This window comes from Falco cherrug, chromosome 4, assembly GCF_023634085.1.
Source record: "Falco cherrug isolate bFalChe1 chromosome 4, bFalChe1.pri, whole genome shotgun sequence".
NCBI classification, from domain to species: Eukaryota; Metazoa; Chordata; class Aves; order Falconiformes; family Falconidae; genus Falco; species Falco cherrug.
In genome coordinates, this window is record NC_073700.1 from 7,912,292 (window position 1) to 7,930,135 (window position 17,844).

Consider the following 17,844-nt stretch of genomic DNA (forward strand, 5'->3'; position numbering starts at 1 on the left):
ACCTCTCCCTGCTGGCCTCTTTTCTAAAAAGTACACAGCCACCCACGACAGCATCCCAGCCGTGGAGGCTATCCCGCCATGTCTCCGTAACCGCAATGAGATCATGGCCCTGCGACCGCACACAGATCTTTCATTCTTCCTGGTGATTCCCTGTGCCGCGTGTGTGGGTGTATGGGCACTGCAGAGAGGCGATCGAGCACACAGGTTTCCCGGGAGGGGTGCAAGAGGATCCACCGCCGCCATGCACGGCCTGGAGGCGGTTGGCCTTCTGGGACTCATCTCGGGAGGCAGCTAAGGAACACATATCGCTGCTCTGCTTGGCCTGGCCTAGGCCCCAGGCGCAGGTGATGGCACGAGCATTGCCGCACTGCAGCCCTCCCCCTGCATCCTTCGCTTTAAAGCTCGCCTCGCCAGGTTGGCCCAGCAGGCCTGGGCTGGGCCCAGTGGGGCTGGGGTGAGGAGCAGGGGGACTCCCCCCGCCCCCGCCCGGCTTCCAGCCAAGGGATGATGGAACAGTGCCCTGCACCATGGCAACAGTGACCAGGGTAACCCGAGTGACCCCACCAGTGCCAGTCTGTGCGGCTGCGGCTGAGCGCACGGGAGGGCGTCTGTCGTCCCTGTGTGCCCACCAGCCTTGGAGCAAGGGGAGCCGCGCAGGCCTTGTCCCGAGCCCCAGGTGGAAGAGAGAAGAGCCTCGGCGTGCCTGACGGTGTGGGGGCTGAGCCCCAGCTCAGCCTGGCCACAAGCGGGTGCGGCCCCAGGAGCGAGGTGACAGAGGGGTCCCTACGACAAGTGGCATGCCCCCAGTCTAGATGAACCCCAGCCCCATAGAGGGAGAAGGAGGAAGAGGGAGTCAGTCCCAACCCCCTGGGGCAAGGAGCGGTCAGTGGGGCCCTGGGGCATCAGGAAGGGTCACAGTGGGGCACTTTGTGACGTGCCGTGTCACCCAGTGCTGCCCCCACAGTGTCTGGGAGGAAGGTGCTGGGGCAGGCTGGTGGCAAGGAGCCCCCTGAACAGAGCTACTTCTGCCCCACCGCCCCTGGCAGGGCAGCCCCGGGTGGTGCAGGCTTCCCTTCACCCCTTTCCTCTCTCCCTGCCGCAGGATGTCGGGGATACCCGCCAGCCACCCCAGGTAGTCCTGGCAGGAGAAGGACAGAGCTGCCCCAGCTCCCAGCTCGCGGCTGAAGCCCAACAATCTGTGCAAGTTCCCGCTGCTGCATGCGCGTGAGTGTGAGGGCATCGTGGGCAGGGGGCTGCCCACGCTGCTCACCCTGCCCTGCCCTGCCCCAGACTCGCAGCCCCCGGCCAGGCTGGCAGCCAGGCTCCCATGGGGCAGCAGCCAAAGACCCGGCCCTGCCACAGCATCCCTGGGGCAGGGACCCTCCCTGCCCCTGGTACCAGTGCATCCTTCACCCAGGCACACCGGGCCCCCCTCCTGGTGCTGCCCTCCAGCATCGCACCCTCACCCCTGGGGCGCGCAGGGGAGACCAGTGTCCCAGCCTTGAGCTGGGGCTGGGGACATCCCCAGGAGCTGGGCGGAGGGCTCGCGCTTTCCCCACGGCCTGACCCCAGCCCTGCCTGCTCTGTGCCCGCCAGATTCCTGCCACTCGGACTTGGCTGCGCCCATGGAGGAAGAGAATACCCTGGACATCATCCGAGGCTTCCTCAGGATCAGACCAAAGGTATGCGTGGCCACTTCTACGAGGCTGTGCCCCTACCTCCCGGCCAGTCTTTCTGCCCACATGCCCTGCTCACAAGGTGCCAGGGGCTATGCCCCCTCCCAGCTATCTCTCCCCACTGACACTGTTATCCAAAAAGTGTGCGCCTTCGCCCGTTGGGCAAGAGCCAACCAACGCACAGAGTCCAGGCATTTCTTTATTACAGATTCGCGCAAAGCTTGGGCTTAGGTGATGATGCTCTACGAAGCAAGCCCAAAGCTCAGAAGAACAAGATTAACATTTATGCAGTCTAGTTATACATACGTATTTTCCAAACTCTGCCTAAAAGATGCTATTGGTAATTAGTACGCGCGGTAGCTTTCCGTTGGTCTATATATCTCTCGCTTTGATTTCAAGTTACAGTGTGTTTTTCATTTACTGCATGTCTGAGGGAGGGGTGAGGGTGAGTCCTTTAGTCCTGAATGGAGTCGGTGGTTGCGTCCCCCCCCCCCCCCGCTGCCTTTACCTTGCCCCTAGTTACAGTCTCGTTCCGCTGGCTTCTTGCCTTTGTTGCAAGTAACGGGCTGTTGGCACCTCCTGGGGTGAGGTGTTCCCCTTATCAGGCTTGGAGTTCTCCTTCAAGGGCACTTGTCATTAGGACAAAGTTACAGGCGTATGGCGACCCTAACTTCCCGAGCAGAAGTGAATCACTTCATGTTGACTACAATGTGATAATGGGGATCGAATGCATAGCTAGACATCAGCGCTGTCTGTCCCTCTGTCCCCTCCTCGGCTGGCAGCAAGCAGACCAGAAGCTGAAGTTTCTGGCCTCCATCTGCACCGTCTGCGACACCGCCAGCATGGACTCCAGCGTGTGGGACGAGCTTAACGACTTTCAGTGCGAGGTGGTGGACATCATCCAGGTGAGGGGACAAGCAGTCAGGCCTCAAGAGGCAGGCCCAGGGGCAGTGGGCAGTGGCACAGGGGCAGGAGAGGGCTTGGCCGGGTAGGGGGGTGCGAAGGAGCGCTGCTCCAGGGTTCTCTCCTTGGAGATGTTCTAAAGCCACTGGCGTGGCCCGACTGGAGCTGGGGGTTGGACCCAATGATGTTTGCAGGTCCCTTGGCCAGCCTGTGGCTCCGTGATGGGCACAGAACTTGCCACCACGGGGCCTGGGACCACTGAGTGCTGGGTTGGGAGGGGGTGCCAGGATGGGGGCAGCCGGGGCTCTGCCAGCCCCGCAGGCTCTTGCTGGGTGAAGGAGACTGCCCCATCCTGACGTGACTCACCCTGCTGTGCTCCCCAGGTGCTGCTGCAACAGGAGCCCACTGACGACCTGGGCACCACGGTGCGGCAGCAAGCCATGTTGGCCATCACCTCCATGAGGTACCTGCCCCGGCCCCCAGCTTGGCCTCCTCGGTGCCAGGTGGCCCCGACAGCACTCGTCCCATATGGGGGGCATCCCCAGTGCTGGGTCTGAGAGGGAGGGGCAGGGGGCGGTACAGGGTTTTCCCCCTCAACTTGAGTGTCAGTAGCGTGGGGCTTGACATGACCCCTGCGGCGTGGGAGCCGAGCCAGGTCTCCAGCCCCAGAGTCTGCCTCTCCCTGGCTGGGCCCCAAGAGCACCCCTTTGTCCCTGCAGCAGAGTGGGACTGCTTCTGGAGGAGAAGACAAGCAGCCTCCTCCAAGCCTGCTTCTGCAGCATCTTCTACCAGCACCCACAGGAGGACACCCAGGACCCCGAGGCTTCCCTCTACTCCAAGGTATGCCACAGGGTGAACCACGGGGAGATCCCCTGCCCCAGGGTCCCTTCCTGGGCACCGCAGGGCCATGGCCGTCCCTCCCTGGCTTCCAGGGCTGCCCCCAAGATTCTGTCTCCCTCGCAGACCATGGCCGTGATGGACAGCATGCTGCAGGCGCTGGTATGCAGTGCTGGCACGCTTGGCATCCTGGAGCTGCAGAACATCTTGCAGGTCTGGCCTTGGCACAGGGTCCCTATGGGCAGTGACCCCCGGCTCCAGCGGTGACCCACCCAGCGCCTGGTGCAAGGAATGGGGCAGGCAATGCCCCTCCTTCCCCGCCATGCCCCTCCCACTAGCCCCTTGCCTCCTGGCTGCTGCCAGAGCCCCTTCTCCTGCCACAGCTCACCCCACCTCTGCAGCCATGCTTGCTGCCCATCCTGCCCAACACTCCCGCCCAGACAGACCTGCCTGTCTGGCTTGGCAAGGGGAGCCCAGCCCTGGGGCTTTCCCCCTCCAGCTTTACCACGGCACATATCCCAGAGCCCCCACCACCCTTCCCCAGGGAGCTGGTCACCACAGAGCCTTGGGGTCCCTGGGTGGGGGGTGGAGGGACGTTGTTTGAGGGGGAAGGAGTGGAAGGCAGCAGAGGCAGCAGCAGGAGCGGGATGCGGCGACCTGCCTGGCCGCAGCAGGTTGCTGTGAGAGGCAAGAAGGACACATGCCCCATCCCAGGCATTGCCCCGGAGCAAGCCTGCCTCTGCCGTGCTGCGCCATGCCACCTCCCTGGCACACCAGCAGCTTTTCTCCTCCCAGGTCCTGCTGCCCTTCACCAGGTCCCAGAGGGAAGCAGTGCAGGAGAGGGCCGTGGCGCGGATTGCCACGCTGATCAAATTCACCACCACCTGCTCCATGCCACAGGTACCGAGCTCCTGGTCTGGGCAGTCCCACTGCCCTGTCCCTGCAGCCCGGAGCCCTGGCACCTCCTGGGGAAGTTGGGCACCCAGTCAGCAGGAGGCTGGGAGCAGGAGTCTTTGCCCTGTCCCTGCCCTGTCCACGCTCTCTCCCAGGGCAGGGCCGGGCAGGGCTGCCGCAGGCACAGGCAGGAACTTGGCTTCCCTGCTCCGGCCTGGTGCCCGGCTGCTCTGGGAGCAGCTGGGGCTCACCTTGTGACCGGCCTCACCTTGTGCCTGCACTGCCTCTCTTCCCCCAGGTCTGCTCCTGCTTTGCACAAACTATAGTCCTCAGACACCAGTGCTCCAAGAGTCATCAGTTTGCCATACTGGGGCTGCTGGTGGGGCACCTCATTCTCTGCTGCACCTGCAAGCATGAGAGGACCCGCCACGAGGCTGCAGTCGCTCTCCATCACCTGCACACCTTCATCCTGCAGCAGAGAAGTAAGAGAGGCCGTGTCGGGCTTGGTCCCCCCCAGCATGGGCAGCCAGTGGCCACCCTCCTTGGCCAGAGAAAGCCGCATACAACCTGCCTGCCTGCCTGCAGTCTGAAGAGCCATTTCCTCTCAGCCCTGCTCACAATAGCCCTGGACCCTCCCTGCGTATCTGCTCCACAGACCTGTCAGGGCGTCCCAGTCCTTTGCCAGTGCCTTTTCTGCCCAGCACTCAGACTGCACCTCCAGCTCTGCACCCTCTCTCTCAGCACCCTGGTTTTTCTCCTCCCCAGGCAGGCAGCGCTGGCCGCATGACAGAGGGCAGCTGGAGCACCAGGAGGTCTGGCAAGCGAGGCAGCCCCAGCAGCTTTTGCAAACCAGCAGTGCCAGAGAAATCTTCTCGGTAAGAAGGGCCTTCAGCTCCTGGCTGGCGGGATCAGCATGAGCGAAGGGACACCCGATGCATGGCGATAGCGGGGGCTTGCGCCGATCCTGAGCAGGGGCGAGGCCAAGGCCTCCAGTGAGCTCTGGTTCCCCATGGCACCCTGACCCCCACCGTCCATCTGCCCAGTGCAGCCTGGCTCTGCGTCCCACTCCCTGCACAGCCAAGATGCTCTGGGGGATGCTCTAGGTGACAAATCTCCCTTCCTCTCCTTCATGCCGCAGAAGTTCACGAAATACCTCCGTCCCTCTGACCGGGCAGACATCATCCTCCTAGCCATCAAGAACATGAGAGACCCAGGCACCTACAGCATCCGTGTGGCTGCCCACATGGTGGATGTCCTTGTGCTGGGCCCTGCCTTCCAGCCGGGGCAGGTGAGTCGCCCAGGGGTGGCACAGCTGATGCTCCAGCCCCCCGGGGCACCGTTCCTCCCCCGGCTCTGCACCTGGCCAGCGCTGACACCATCTCCAGCTGGCATACCACAACGGGAACAGAAGCAGCTCCCAGTGGGAGCTGGGGAAACAGCCGCGCTCACCCGACTGACATCCCTACTCCCTCCTGTGTCTCCTCTCCAGGTCTTGAAGATCGTGCACGCCATCTACACAAACCTGCCCTCCATCAGGATGCTGGTAGCCGTCAACAGCCTGGACAGGGCCCTGCGCGTGCTGGCAGACAAACACCCCAGCGAGGTGGTGGCCGGCCTGCTGCAGTGCTCCCCAACATGCACCTAGTAAGGGGCTCACCAGACTTTAGGGCTGCTCTCACACTGGCAGAGGGGCCCCAAGACCCTCCCAAGGGACTTCAGGCCGGCCTTACTCCTGGGTGTCCCCACTGACAGAGCCCTGGTTCTCCACAGTGTCGCCATGACCATGTGGACGGTGATGCTCTTTGAGCCCCAGGCTGCGAAGAAGGTGCTGCAGGAGCTCATCAACGTGATGATGAACCAGTCGCTGCACAAGACCTCCGCCTCTACCAAGGACAACCCGCGCATCCTCTCCCTGGCTGTGAGTTGCTGGATGAGGCCTCACTGACCTCCGGGGCTGCTCTCAGCTCTCTGGGGCCACCCCTTCCCTTCCATGCCCGCCCCAAGCCTTGGCCTCCCCAGGGGTCAGGGAGATATCCGTGTCTGGTGTCTTCTGCAGGCAGCCAGGACCATAAGCAAGATCCTCCTGCAGTCCAGCTGCCCACGGGACGCGGAAGCCATTTTCCCCCGGCTTTTCCTGGCACTGCTTTTCCAAGTGTCATTCACCACAGAGCTGGCGCCAAAGGAGGTGCAAATCTTCTGGAAGGGCCACCAACAGGGTCTGATTGCTCCTATCAGGTGCGCCATCCCTGTCCGCTCGTCCCTGCCAGCCACCTGGAGCCAAGCCAGGGGTCCCGGTGGGAGCTGAGCATTTCTCCTCGTGCAGGTCTGTGGTGCGGGCCATGACGGTGCTGCTCTGCAGGATGGGCCTTGAGAGCCACATGCTGGCCATCGAGGCGCAGGGTGGCTGGGACATGCTGCTCAGTGCCCAGACCCACCTCATGGGAGTGCGCATCGTGGCCAGGTGAGAGCCCCTTCTCCACACTCCTGGGGGACTGTGCACCCCACCCCACCCCCTCCCTTGGGGCTGATGGCAGGGGGTCCCCACTGCTTGCAGAAAGTGCTGCAGTCCAGTGATGACCACACTGGTGCGAACCCCAGAGATGTGCCCGCCTGGCTCAGGCCTGACAGTGCTTCCTTCCCCCTTCCAGGGAGATGATGAAGACCCCAAGATCCCTGCGCTCCACCATCTTCCGCCATCTGGCAGAGCTCCTCTATGTGGAGAACCCCTCCTGGGAGATGGTCGCCATGGTCTTCTTTGTTGAGGTGAGCCTGATGGCACTGCTCCAAGCTCCCTCCGATGCTCAGTTCTCCCATGCCCGCTGCTGCAGCGGCAGCTGGGGCAGCAGGTGGGCTCTGGCTGGTACCACGGAGGAGCAAGGCGAGCAACCAGTGTGGTGTGGGGCACGGGGGCTCTCCGCAGTCCCTGCTGCCTCCATTCAGGCTTGGCCTTGCCCTGCCTGAGCTGACAGCTGGAGCCAGCGCTGCACCTCTCCAGCTCCCGTTGCGTGTGTTTCAGATGGTGGGCTGCATTGGCCTCAGTGAAGAGCTGGACTGTGCCCTGGCAATCTTCCCCACGTATCTGCAGAGCCAGTGCCTGGGGATGCCCACCCTGGTGCTCAGGGCCATCCTCAGGCTCACCGAGAGGCCTGACACAGTGAGTAGGGGGCAGCTGGGGCAGCCAGGACAACAGCCCATGGCAGAGCTGTGGGTGGTAGGTAACGTGGCGGCTTGGGCTTTTCTGGGCATGGGGAGCTGAGCCAGCTGCAGCCAGCTCTCCCGCGTCCCTGGCCCACTGCCCCATGGCAAGGGGAGAGGCAGCAGTGCCGAGGGGAACAGCATGTCCCAGCAGGGATGATGGCAGCAGAGCCACGTGCCCGAGTGTGGGGTCTGCAGAGCGTGGCCGTGGGGTGATGAGCCCCGGGATGAAACGCAGGGCCTGCTGGCGGCTCGCGCAGCTTTCCAAGCAGCGCTGGTCACCCACCAGGCTGCTCAGGGGGTCTGCTGCAAAAGGGGGCAGCCGAGGGTCTGGCAAGGAGCCAGAGCTGTCTGTCCTCCCCCTGCACACCCTGCTCTTCCCATGGCCGTGCCAGGGAGCCCTGTCTGCCAGGCGCTTGCCCTCCTAACCCATGCTGCCTGCTGAGAAGCCAGCGGGGAGGCCAGTGCTCATGGGGAGGGTTTTCAGCCCTGCGGTCACTTGCTGCTTCACAAAAATGAGGTGGCGTGTCTCACACAGGTATGGAAAACCCTTGCCCTGCTGCCGTACGTCATGGAGCGGCTGCAGGCTGATGACAGCGACGGCAGCGCCGTGGCCCTCTCCGTGCTTGACAACATGCTCCAGCTTCCGGCGGGGAAGTTGCCCAGCCTCATTGCCCCGGCGCTGGCTGACAAGCTCCAGCCACTCTTTGACAATGTAAGGCTGGCGGAGAGCCCCATGCTCCCCTCATTCAGCACCTCGCTCGCGTCTCCCACCGCAGCCCCCATGCTCTGCAGGAGGATGCTTTGCCCTGCAGCCCCCAGGCACTGTCGCTGCCCTCGGTGACTCCGTGCTGCACCCCAAACCCCCAGCGTGGACTCACCCTGGCTCGGCCTCCTTGCCGCAGGGCGGACGGGGGTGGCAGGACAGCAGCCGGTGTGCTGAGCAACACCAATGTGCACCCTGCCCTGGCAGCATCCCCCAGTCCTCCACAGGGTCTCCCTCTCTGGCCCCCAGCCCCTCTGCACAGACATTCTGCATGCCACGGCTCATGCACTCCCTTATGGAGCAGGGCTGCCTGCAGCCATCTGGGGGAAGTTCACCTCCACGTCAGCCCCTCGCTTGCCATGGGCTTGCGCTTGGGGCTGAGGTCCTCCTCCCCTCCTTCCCCAGCATTTGGACACTGTGCGGGAGCAATCCATCCACCTCTTCCAAAGCGTGATGAGGCTCGTGGTGGGCGCTGAAAAGAAGAAGATGAAGAAGAAGGTGTGGAGCAGCCTGCTGCCACTGCTCTTGCACCTGCACGATCAGAACAAAAGTGTGGCCAAGGTGGGATTCTTAGCCTGACCGGTCCTTTGGGCCCGGCAATGCTGACACTGGACCCTTCAAATGTGTGCCACTGGGAGGTCTAGCTTGCTGAGTCCCTAGGGCCAGGCAGAGCCCCCCTCCCTGCCCACTGCTGCCCTTCTCCTGCTGCTGCCCAGGTGGACGGAGAGGTGGGTCCCTTTCCCACCCAGCTCCCTCCGCACAGCCCCTGGCATGGGTCCTGCAGCCCCAGAGACTGAGCTACAGCTCCACAACAGCCTGGGGCCCCCAGGGCCAAAGCACTGAAGCCCTGACGGCCTTCCAGTCAGAGAGGGTGATTGTCCTTCTCTTCCCCGGGGTGCTGAACATGGTGACAGCACCAATTCCCAGCTGGAGCGTCTTCCTGGCATGGGGTAGAAGAGGTTCTGAGCCCCGCCAAGAGGGAGGACACAGGGTCCTGCGCCCTCGATGGTGGTGGTGGCATCTCTGTTGCTCACCAGGCCTCCCAGGAAGCCCTCCGCAGTGCTGGCCTGTTCCTGAAGTGGAGGCAGCTGGTGCACATGGCTGCGACCGGGCAGGCATGGAGGATCAGCGAGTGCCTGGTAAGCAGAGCCCCAACACCCCTGGGATCTTCCCCGGGCCAGCCCTGCCCTGTGCCCTGCGGGGGGGATGGAGGGCTGTGCCCCCTTGGCTGCACACACCCTCCTGGAGCAGGCTCTGCTCCGCATTGCCTTTGCCCCTGGGGTCCCCAAGGGGACCCTGCCACTAGGATGGCACCCCTGCATCCCTGGGAGCCTGATGCTCCCTCTGAACCCCGGTGCCACACAGTGGGGAGCTGGGGATGTCCTGCTGGGGGGAAGGGGGATGGCCCTGGGTGGAGGGATGGCCAAACGCGGGGGCAGCTCTGCGCTGACCCTGCACCCTTCTCCTCTCTCCAGCTGGCCAAGAAGAGGAGCAGGGCCATGGCCTACCTGCACCAGAGCCTGCATTACCTGCACAGCTCGCAGGAGCCCCTGCGATGGGAGGCTGTCAGGTTCATCGGTGAGCCATGACTCCCAGGGTCCCTGTGTCCCAGCACAGGACCTATGGGGCACCCCTTCACCCCCTCCTGCCCCTGCCTGCACAGGTGGGGCTGGCAGGAGGCTCATCCATCCCCTCCCTGATGCTGCACTCCGGGGTCAGCCCTCCCGGGGGGACCGTGCAGCCAGGTGGGCTGGCTGCAAGGGTCTCTGAGCGGCAGCAGCATCCTTGACACACTGTGTTGCTCCAGGGCTCGTTGGGCGGTGCGTGCGTGAGCAGTGGTACCTGGAGTACATCCGACATGGTGAGCGAGGGCAGTGGGGAGGAGGAAGGAGCTAGCACGGAGCTCCCCCCCGCAACCTGGGCAAGGGGGGATCTGCTCCCAGCGTGCCTAGGGGGGACGAGGTGTTTCTGCAGGGGGCTATTCCTGAGAAGCAGCTTCCAGCCGAGCCACCTGTCCCCTGGCTGCCTCCTGGCCCTGGCAATCACAGGGGGCAGTGTGCCCTGCCTGGAGGGGACACAGGGCTGTCACCTCACCTCTGCTGCTTTGTCCCCACAGTCCTTAAAGGTGCAATGAAAGACACCAGCCCCCTGGTCTCCTCCCTGGCAACTCAGACATTCCTCATCCTTGGACGACGAAGGCTGTAAGGGGTGGTTTAACCTATGATTACTGCGCTTATGGCTGCCAAGGACATGGGGGAGGTGGCACTCGACCCCCAGCGAGGGCTCTGCTCAGGCAGAGACGAAGCAGCAGCCCCAGCCCGAGGATGCTCTGCAGGCTTCTCTTCCTGAAGGCTAACAGGGAAGAAGACACCTCAGCCCCAGAGGAGCTGGCGTCCTCTGGAGAGCGGCGGGACAACTGCTCTTTCCAGTGGTCCAGGGCAAAGACGTGCCCTCATGCTTTGCCTTTGCCATAAAGTGCCAGCTGCTCCACTGGGCTGTGAAGCAGAGGGGAGAAGCCCAAGGTGGAGCCGAAGCAGAACTTGAAAGCAATGCCTTCCTTCCCCTCTCCAGGGCCACACTGCCGGAATAAATGACTTTTTCTGCCACCCACTGTCTGAGCAGCCTGCACTGCCTGGGGCTGACGTGGCCGAGCCCAGGGGTTACCAAGCCGCCGATGCTCTGGCTCCAGCAGCACAGGCCCCTCCATGTCCCCAGCAGGATGGGCAGCTCTGCCTCCTGCCCGTGCCGCTTGTCCCCACCTGCCCTGCAGCCACTGCTGCCCAGCACGTCACGAGAGCAGCAGTAAGAGGGCACACTGCAAAACCAAGCCCTCTGTTGAGCCATCAACAAAGCCCAACAAACAAAGCCCAAGCCTTTGACCAGTCTCCAAAGGGGAGACCACCTGCGGGCAGCCAGCAGCCCCTCCACGATGCCCCGGGCATGCACGGCAACAGTCTTTGGCCACCTATGGCCGGGGCGGTGAGCCTGTGGCGGCACAGAGGCCGGCCGAACGGCGCTCCCGCTGCCCGCCGGGCTGCCCGCTCCCGGCTGTCCCGCACACCGGCCCCTCAGAGCCCACGCCACCGCCTTCCCGACCCCGCTGCCCCTGCGGCCCCACCGCCCCTCAGCACCGCGGGCCGGCCCCGCGCCTCCGCACAGAGCGGCAGAATCAGACTGGCCAGGGCTGGCAGGGACCTCTGGAGGCCATCCAGCCCAAGGCCCTGCGAAAGCAGCTCCCCCAGGAGCCGGCCGCTCAGGGTCACGGCCAGGCGGGGTTTGAGAGCCTCCAGAGACTGCCCAGCCCCGGGGCAGCCCACTCCAGGCCGTGACACCCCCACAGCAAAGCCCATCTCCTCCTGCTCGGAATGGAAGGAGCTCCCTGTGTTACCGAAATCTCGGAATGAAGAACTTATCGACACCAATGTGATGTAGATAAGCAGACACTTCTTTATTGACGGCCGGGTGCGTGAGCGAGTCCTCTCACGATCAACGCACACCAAGTCTCAAAATTAGACGCCATATATAGAACTTATTCATACATATTCATTAAGTATTCATGCATAGCCATGATATTTCCCGCAAAGCGTTAACATATTCTCCTCCTATATCCGATTCTGCGCAGTAGAGCTTAGAAAGGTCTAGAAATGGCTCTGGGGTACGATTTGGGTAGGTGGTATATGAGTCGGTGGTCGTGATCTCCCCCTGCCGGAATTACCTTTTACTAAAGTTCACGGTTTCTTGGCAGGTAAGCACAAGCTGTTCCAGTCGACTCTCCCCCAGTTTCCATTCATCTCATATTCTGACACTTCAATACACCTTCTACCTACAGAAGACTGGTCAAATACAAAGAAACCTTTCAAACCCTGAAGTTATTACCAAAGTTTTAACAGTGGTTGTAGCCCATTCTTCTAGCCCTGGTACGGGATGTACAGAGGATCTCATAGCAGCTTTTGCTGTGCAACTATAAGTTTCATTAAAATAGATTTCTTATCCTTCTATCTTTCTATTCTATAAAATAATTTTATAAAATCAAATAATCAATCAAATAAAGTCAATCAATCTTCACTTATTAGCAAATCTATAACATTTCCCCCCTTTGAAAGTGTTGAAAATCATTTTTCAGTACTTTCACATTATTTACATATCATTTGTTTCAACATATTTTGGTGGTGGACTATGTCTTGATGGAATAGTTGGTACTTCTCTCATACGATTGACTGAAATTCTGTTGGTAAACTGTTTCTTCAAACTTGCATATACTAGCACGATCATCAGAATTACAATTAGTAACAGAAACAAAGTTTTGATTATGGATTGTATCCAAGAGCTCAAATTCCATCCCAGTTTGTTAAAAATTTTCCCCAACCAGTCTTCTGACATATCTTCTTGAATTGATTCTGTTTCTTTTTCAATTTTATCTAATAAATCCAAATCATGCTCCACATCTTGTGTGACATTTGAAATGTGGATACAACAGTGGTCCAGCTTATCCTTGAGATATCCACATACTCCGTGTTCTTTAAGTAGGAGCATATCTAATGCCATTCTATTTTGTAAAGTCATTCTGGAGGTCGCCTGTAATTGTATATTCAATTCCTTAAACCCCTTTTTGGTAACGTTTGCTAATTTTTCCACTTGACCAGTTAACTGATAGAGCCATGCTCTGTTTCTATATGAAGCTATAGGATTTAAAAGTGATTCAAGTGCCCAGCCAATTTTCACTCCTGTAGATGGTTCATTCCAAATATCATCATTTATCTCAGATCTCTTTATTCGTTTCAATTCTAAATTCTCTAAAGATCCTCTAAAGGGTGATTTCTTGCAAACTGGACACAATGTTGGCATGCCTAAAGTAATTTCTTTCACCTTACCTTCTAATGGTAAATGTGATGTCCAGGTTCCATCACTTAATGCCCAAACTAAATGTCCTGGACTTCGAATAGTAGTTTTTCTGCAACTAAACAAAGTTCCTTTTCTAACTGTAAAAGTGCCGGTTAAATTGAAAATATTCTTAAGACCTCGACAGAAACAACCCTATTTCAAAGCAGCGGCCAACGGAGGAATTCTTTGGATTACTAAGTCTGCATTACTGCAATCATACACTTTTTCACATTTCCACCATGGCACTATTTTATTTTCCTTCTCCCGATGAAGTTGACCTATCATTGACCCAGGGTAATACTGAAAAAACTTTTCCATCCCAGGTCAAACACCAAGAAGTTCTTGCCATATACTGAAAATGGGAAAATATGGACATAGACCGTATAGAGTCCCATTGTTCTACTAAGTGGGCACCTTGGCCCGTTTTGTTACACCTCCATTTCATGACACTTCTGCTCACATTGGTTTCAAGTTGTTCATCATAAGAACACCATCCTAACTGGGGATTTGGACCCCCAGGAAAGAGAACTCAAGCTATGGCACTAGGTCGGGATCCTGTTATAAAATCATAATTCAATAGTTTTTTACAATCTGTTTCTTTCCCTGGCGACTTCCACTGTTTTCTGATAACCTTTACTTGTTCATACCATTGAGTTACTGGCCTTTGTTCACAATAGGTGGTCTCATTTTTACATTCCAGATTGGTCAGATTCATGGTTAACATTCCCCATGGAATAGATTCACCTACTGCCCTCGGTATTGGCAAACAGGCAGTGATCTGCGTGACATTTTGTAAATTGGCAAATTCTTTAGTCAATCCTACCATCAAATTTTCCTCAGCCATTTGTTTGGGAATTTCAATCACTTGTTCTGTTTCTACTTGTCTTTTGTTCCTGTCCACCAAGCCAGCCCATGATGCCACCAACACTACCGACCAAAATAAAATCCAATATAAAAATTAGACATGTTTCAGTGTCAATTTTCAAGTCTCTGGGTCACGAGTGACAATCTTCCATGGAGTAGGTGCTTTCTTCACTCGAGTATAGTGTATCCAAGCATCTGATTCTGCTATCTTGATAGCTGTAAAAGTGGTTAACAGTATCTGGAAAGGTCCTCTCCAGCGCTCCTGCAAAGGTTCGGAGGTCCAGGTCTTCACATAGACATAGTCTCCTGGTTGGAAATCATGCACTGAATTTTCCAGGGGTAAAGGTCTATTCCAAATTACTGCACTCCAAATCGCAGCCAAAGTTTTCCTTAGAAAAAGCAAATAGTTATGGGCATCTTGTTTTCCTTTTACATGTATGTTTAGATTTGGCTCTAGAGACTCATATGGTTTTCCATATAATAATTCATAAAGACTGACCGAGGTTCCACTCTTTGGCTGTACCCTGACTCATAATAATGCAAATGAAAGTGCCTGAGGCCACTTTAGACTGGTTTCTTGACAAATTTTACTTATTTGTCGTTTCAAAGTTTGCTTCCTCCTCTCCACTTTTCCACTAGATTGTGGTCTCCAAGACGCATGCAAATCCCAATTACTACCCAATACTTTGCTAACACTTTGGACTACTTCAGCAACAAAGGGTGGACCTCTGTCAGAGGAAATTCCAATAGGAACTCCAAATCTCGGAATTATTTCTTGTAACAACCACTTCACAACCTCTTTTTGCTTGTGTGCTGCGACAGGGAAGGGCTTCTGGCCATCCTGTAAAAGTATCAACCCTTACCAGGATGTACCGGTACCCATTTTGTCTAGGTAACTCTGAAAAATCTACTTGCCAATAATCTCCAGGTTCTGTACCAGATTTCAGTCTACCCATTTGAACCTTTTTCTTAATCACTGGATTATTTTTCAAACATACTTCACACTTTGCAGTTACCATTTTAGCTATTCCCAACATCTTAACTGATCTTACCTGCTTTCGTAAAGATGTTACTAAGGTTTCTGCCCCCCAGTGACATTCTTGATGCCTCGTTTGAATTATCTCTCTCATCACAAGAGGTGGAATTACTACCTGTCCATTAGGAGTTATCCACCACCCAGCTAAGTTTTTCTTAGCGTTTAATAACTGACCCAATTTGTCATCTTCCTCTGAATCTCTGTTTTTCCCTAGGAAGGGTTACTGTTTGAGAAGGAATTCTTGCCATTTGCAATGCTTGTTTCTTTGCTACCTTTTTTTTTCTTTTTTTTTTCTGTTTTATCAGCTAAATTATTCCCAGCTATTATTTTTGTATTCCCAATGTGATGTGCCTTACAGTGCATGATTGCTACTTGATCTGGCTTTTGAACTGCTTGCAATAATTGTATAATTTCCTTTTGATGCTTAATGTTTGATCCTTGAGAGGACAATAGCCCTCTTTCTTTCCACAAAGCCCCATGGACATGCACTACCCCAAAGGCATATTTTGAATCTGTCCAGATATTTACTTTCTTGTCTTTACTTAATTCTAGGGCTTGAATCAAGACAATACGTTCCGCTTTCTGGGCTGATGTAGTACTCGCCAATGCTCCTGCTTCTATAACTGTAGTCTCTGTTGTTACCGCATATCCAGCGTATCGGACTCCTTGTCCCATAAAGCTGCTTCCATCAGCATACAATTCCCAGTCTGATCGCTCCAATGGTACATCCTTCAAGTCTTCGCGACTGGAGTAAACATACTCGAGGGTAGCCAAGCAGTCATGTTCCAGTTGTCCTTCTTCCTGTATGGAACTTAAAAACACTGCAGGATTTACCAGGTTAGTTGTCTTTAAAATCACATCATCTTGTTCAGTCAGTACTACCTGGTACTTCATCATTTGGCTCGGAGACAGCCAGTGTCCCCCCTTTTGTTCTAAAACAGTTATCACCATGTGTGGGACATAGACTGTTATTGTTCTTCCCAAAGTCAATTTCCGAGCTTCTTGCATGAGCATCACTGTTGCTGTCACTGCTCGAAGGCAGTTTGGCCACCCTTTACTCACTGTGTCCAGTTGTTTAGAGAAATATCCGACTGGCCATTTCCAGCTTCCTATCTTCTGGGTTAACACTCCCAGTGCAAGGTGCTGCCTTTCGTGAACAAACAACTGAAAATCTTTGGTTAAATCCAAAAGTCCCAAAGCAGGTGCAGACATTAAGGCACGTTTTAACTCTACAAAAGCCTTTGCTGTGGTGGGCCCCATACAAAGGGAGAATTCTTTTGGGCCTCATACAGCGGTTTAGCTATTAGCCCATAGTTCATAATCCAAAGATGACACCACCCAGTCATTCCCAAAAATGCTCTGAGTTCAGGAATATTTCTTGGCTCAGGTATACCACAAATAGCTTCTTTGCGATCTTTTCCTAATTGTCGCTGTCCTTTTGAAATCTCAAAGCCCAGATATATCACAGTCTGGTAGGCTGTTTGGGCTTTCTTCCTGGATACCTTGTACCCATTTAGTCCCAGGAAATTAAAGAGGTCAATAGTCACCTGTATACAAGTAAATCTTTCTTCTGTAGCAATCAGTATGTCACCCACATATGGTAAGAGTAAATGCCCAGGTCTTGATTTATCCTGTTTCCAGATTTCAAGTTCCTTTGCTAACTGATTTCCAAAAATAGTTGGACTGTTTTTAAATCCTTGGGGTAATCTAGTCCGTGTCAGCTGCATCCTTCGCCCGGTTTGAGGATTTTCCCATTCAAAAGCAAACAGTTTTCTACTTTCCTTTTCCAAAGGTATACAGTAGAAAGCATCTTTTAAATCAAGCACTGTAAACCACTGATAAGTCTCCCTTAATGCTGTTAACAGTGTATAAGGGTTTGCTACTACAGGATAAATATCCTGAACTATTTAGTTTACTGCTCTCAAGTCTTGCACCAGCCTATATTCACCCGAGGGTTTCTGACTGGTAAAATAGGAGTATTATACTCAGATTCACATTCTTCCAAAATTTTATACTCCAAAAATGTATCAATCAATTTCTTCAATTCCTGTCTCACTTCTGATTTGATTGGATCTTGTTTAATTCTCACTGTTCCTGCGCCTTCCTTCCAATCTATTTTAACAGGTTCTGCTAGTTTCGATTTACCAGGAATATTTGTTTCCCATACAGTAGGGATCGCTGCCAAATCCACCTCCGGTGGAATTTCTTGTTCCTTTACTTTTTCTTGTATCATCAGGATTTCTCCCGGTTTTGACTCAGGTATTTTCAAGAAAAGTTCTCCTTCGTCAAAAACACTTTGTGCATTTAATTTGGATAACAAGTCTCTTCCTAAGAAGGGTATCGGACATTCTGGCACATACAAAAATTCATGTGTAATTATCTTATTTCCAAATTTCAAATCCAGGGGTTGCAGGAATGGCCTGGTTTTGTTCCAATTTTTCCTTTACAGGTATTTAATAAAAAAAAATGTCGCTCCTGTATCCACTCCCAATCTCACAATTTGAACAGCATTTTTTTCCCCACTTTCTTATTATCAGAAGTTATAGCCATTACCAAATTATCTCTAATAGTTAGCTTACATTCATCCTGCCAATCCTTTCTTTGTCTTAAGTACAAGAACAAATCCACATTTGGCATTTGATTCCATTTCCCTTCTCTTTTACAATACAGCATTAACTGCAGAATAGCGTTATAATTCAGTGTCCCATTCATGGGCCACTTTTCCTGATCATCCAATATGTACAAAGGCCACCAATTATTACAATACTCAAATTATTACAATACTCAATCAT

At 55.2% G+C, this 17,844-nt stretch overlaps 1 protein-coding gene and 1 long non-coding RNA gene across 2 annotated transcripts; both read left to right on the forward strand.

Annotated features, from left to right (window-relative positions):
* The first annotated feature begins 485 nt into the window (after window positions 1-485).
* Window positions 486-1,778, forward strand: LOC129736058 (uncharacterized). The gene is made up of 3 exons (XR_008732229.1): window positions 486-768; window positions 1,103-1,224; window positions 1,597-1,778. It is a non-coding gene; the product is annotated as an uncharacterized LOC129736058 (long non-coding RNA).
* Window positions 1,779-4,142: 2,364 nt separating this feature from the next.
* Window positions 4,143-10,668, forward strand: LOC129736081 (maestro heat-like repeat-containing protein family member 7). Its single transcript, XM_055710317.1, has 16 exons — window positions 4,143-4,316; window positions 4,609-4,792; window positions 5,076-5,185; window positions 5,449-5,598; window positions 5,800-5,954; window positions 6,081-6,228; window positions 6,367-6,545; window positions 6,634-6,771; window positions 6,959-7,073; window positions 7,327-7,464; window positions 8,044-8,220; window positions 8,677-8,832; window positions 9,309-9,410; window positions 9,747-9,849; window positions 10,079-10,132; window positions 10,388-10,668. The coding sequence occupies exons 1-16, from the start codon at window positions 4,308-4,310 to the stop codon at window positions 10,474-10,476; spliced, it is 2,007 nt and encodes a 668-aa protein (XP_055566292.1). The 5' UTR covers window positions 4,143-4,307; the 3' UTR covers window positions 10,477-10,668.
* Window positions 10,669-17,844: the final 7,176 nt, after the last annotated feature.

Coding starts and splice junctions, on each gene's coding strand:
- LOC129736081 (XM_055710317.1), top strand. Junction 5,599..5,799: donor CTGCCTTCCAGCCGGGGCAG/GTGAGTCGCCCA, acceptor TCTCCTCTCCAG/GTCTTGAAGATCGTGCACGC. Junction 6,772..6,958: donor GGAGTGCGCATCGTGGCCAG/GTGAGAGCCCCT, acceptor TCCCCCTTCCAG/GGAGATGATGAAGACCCCAA.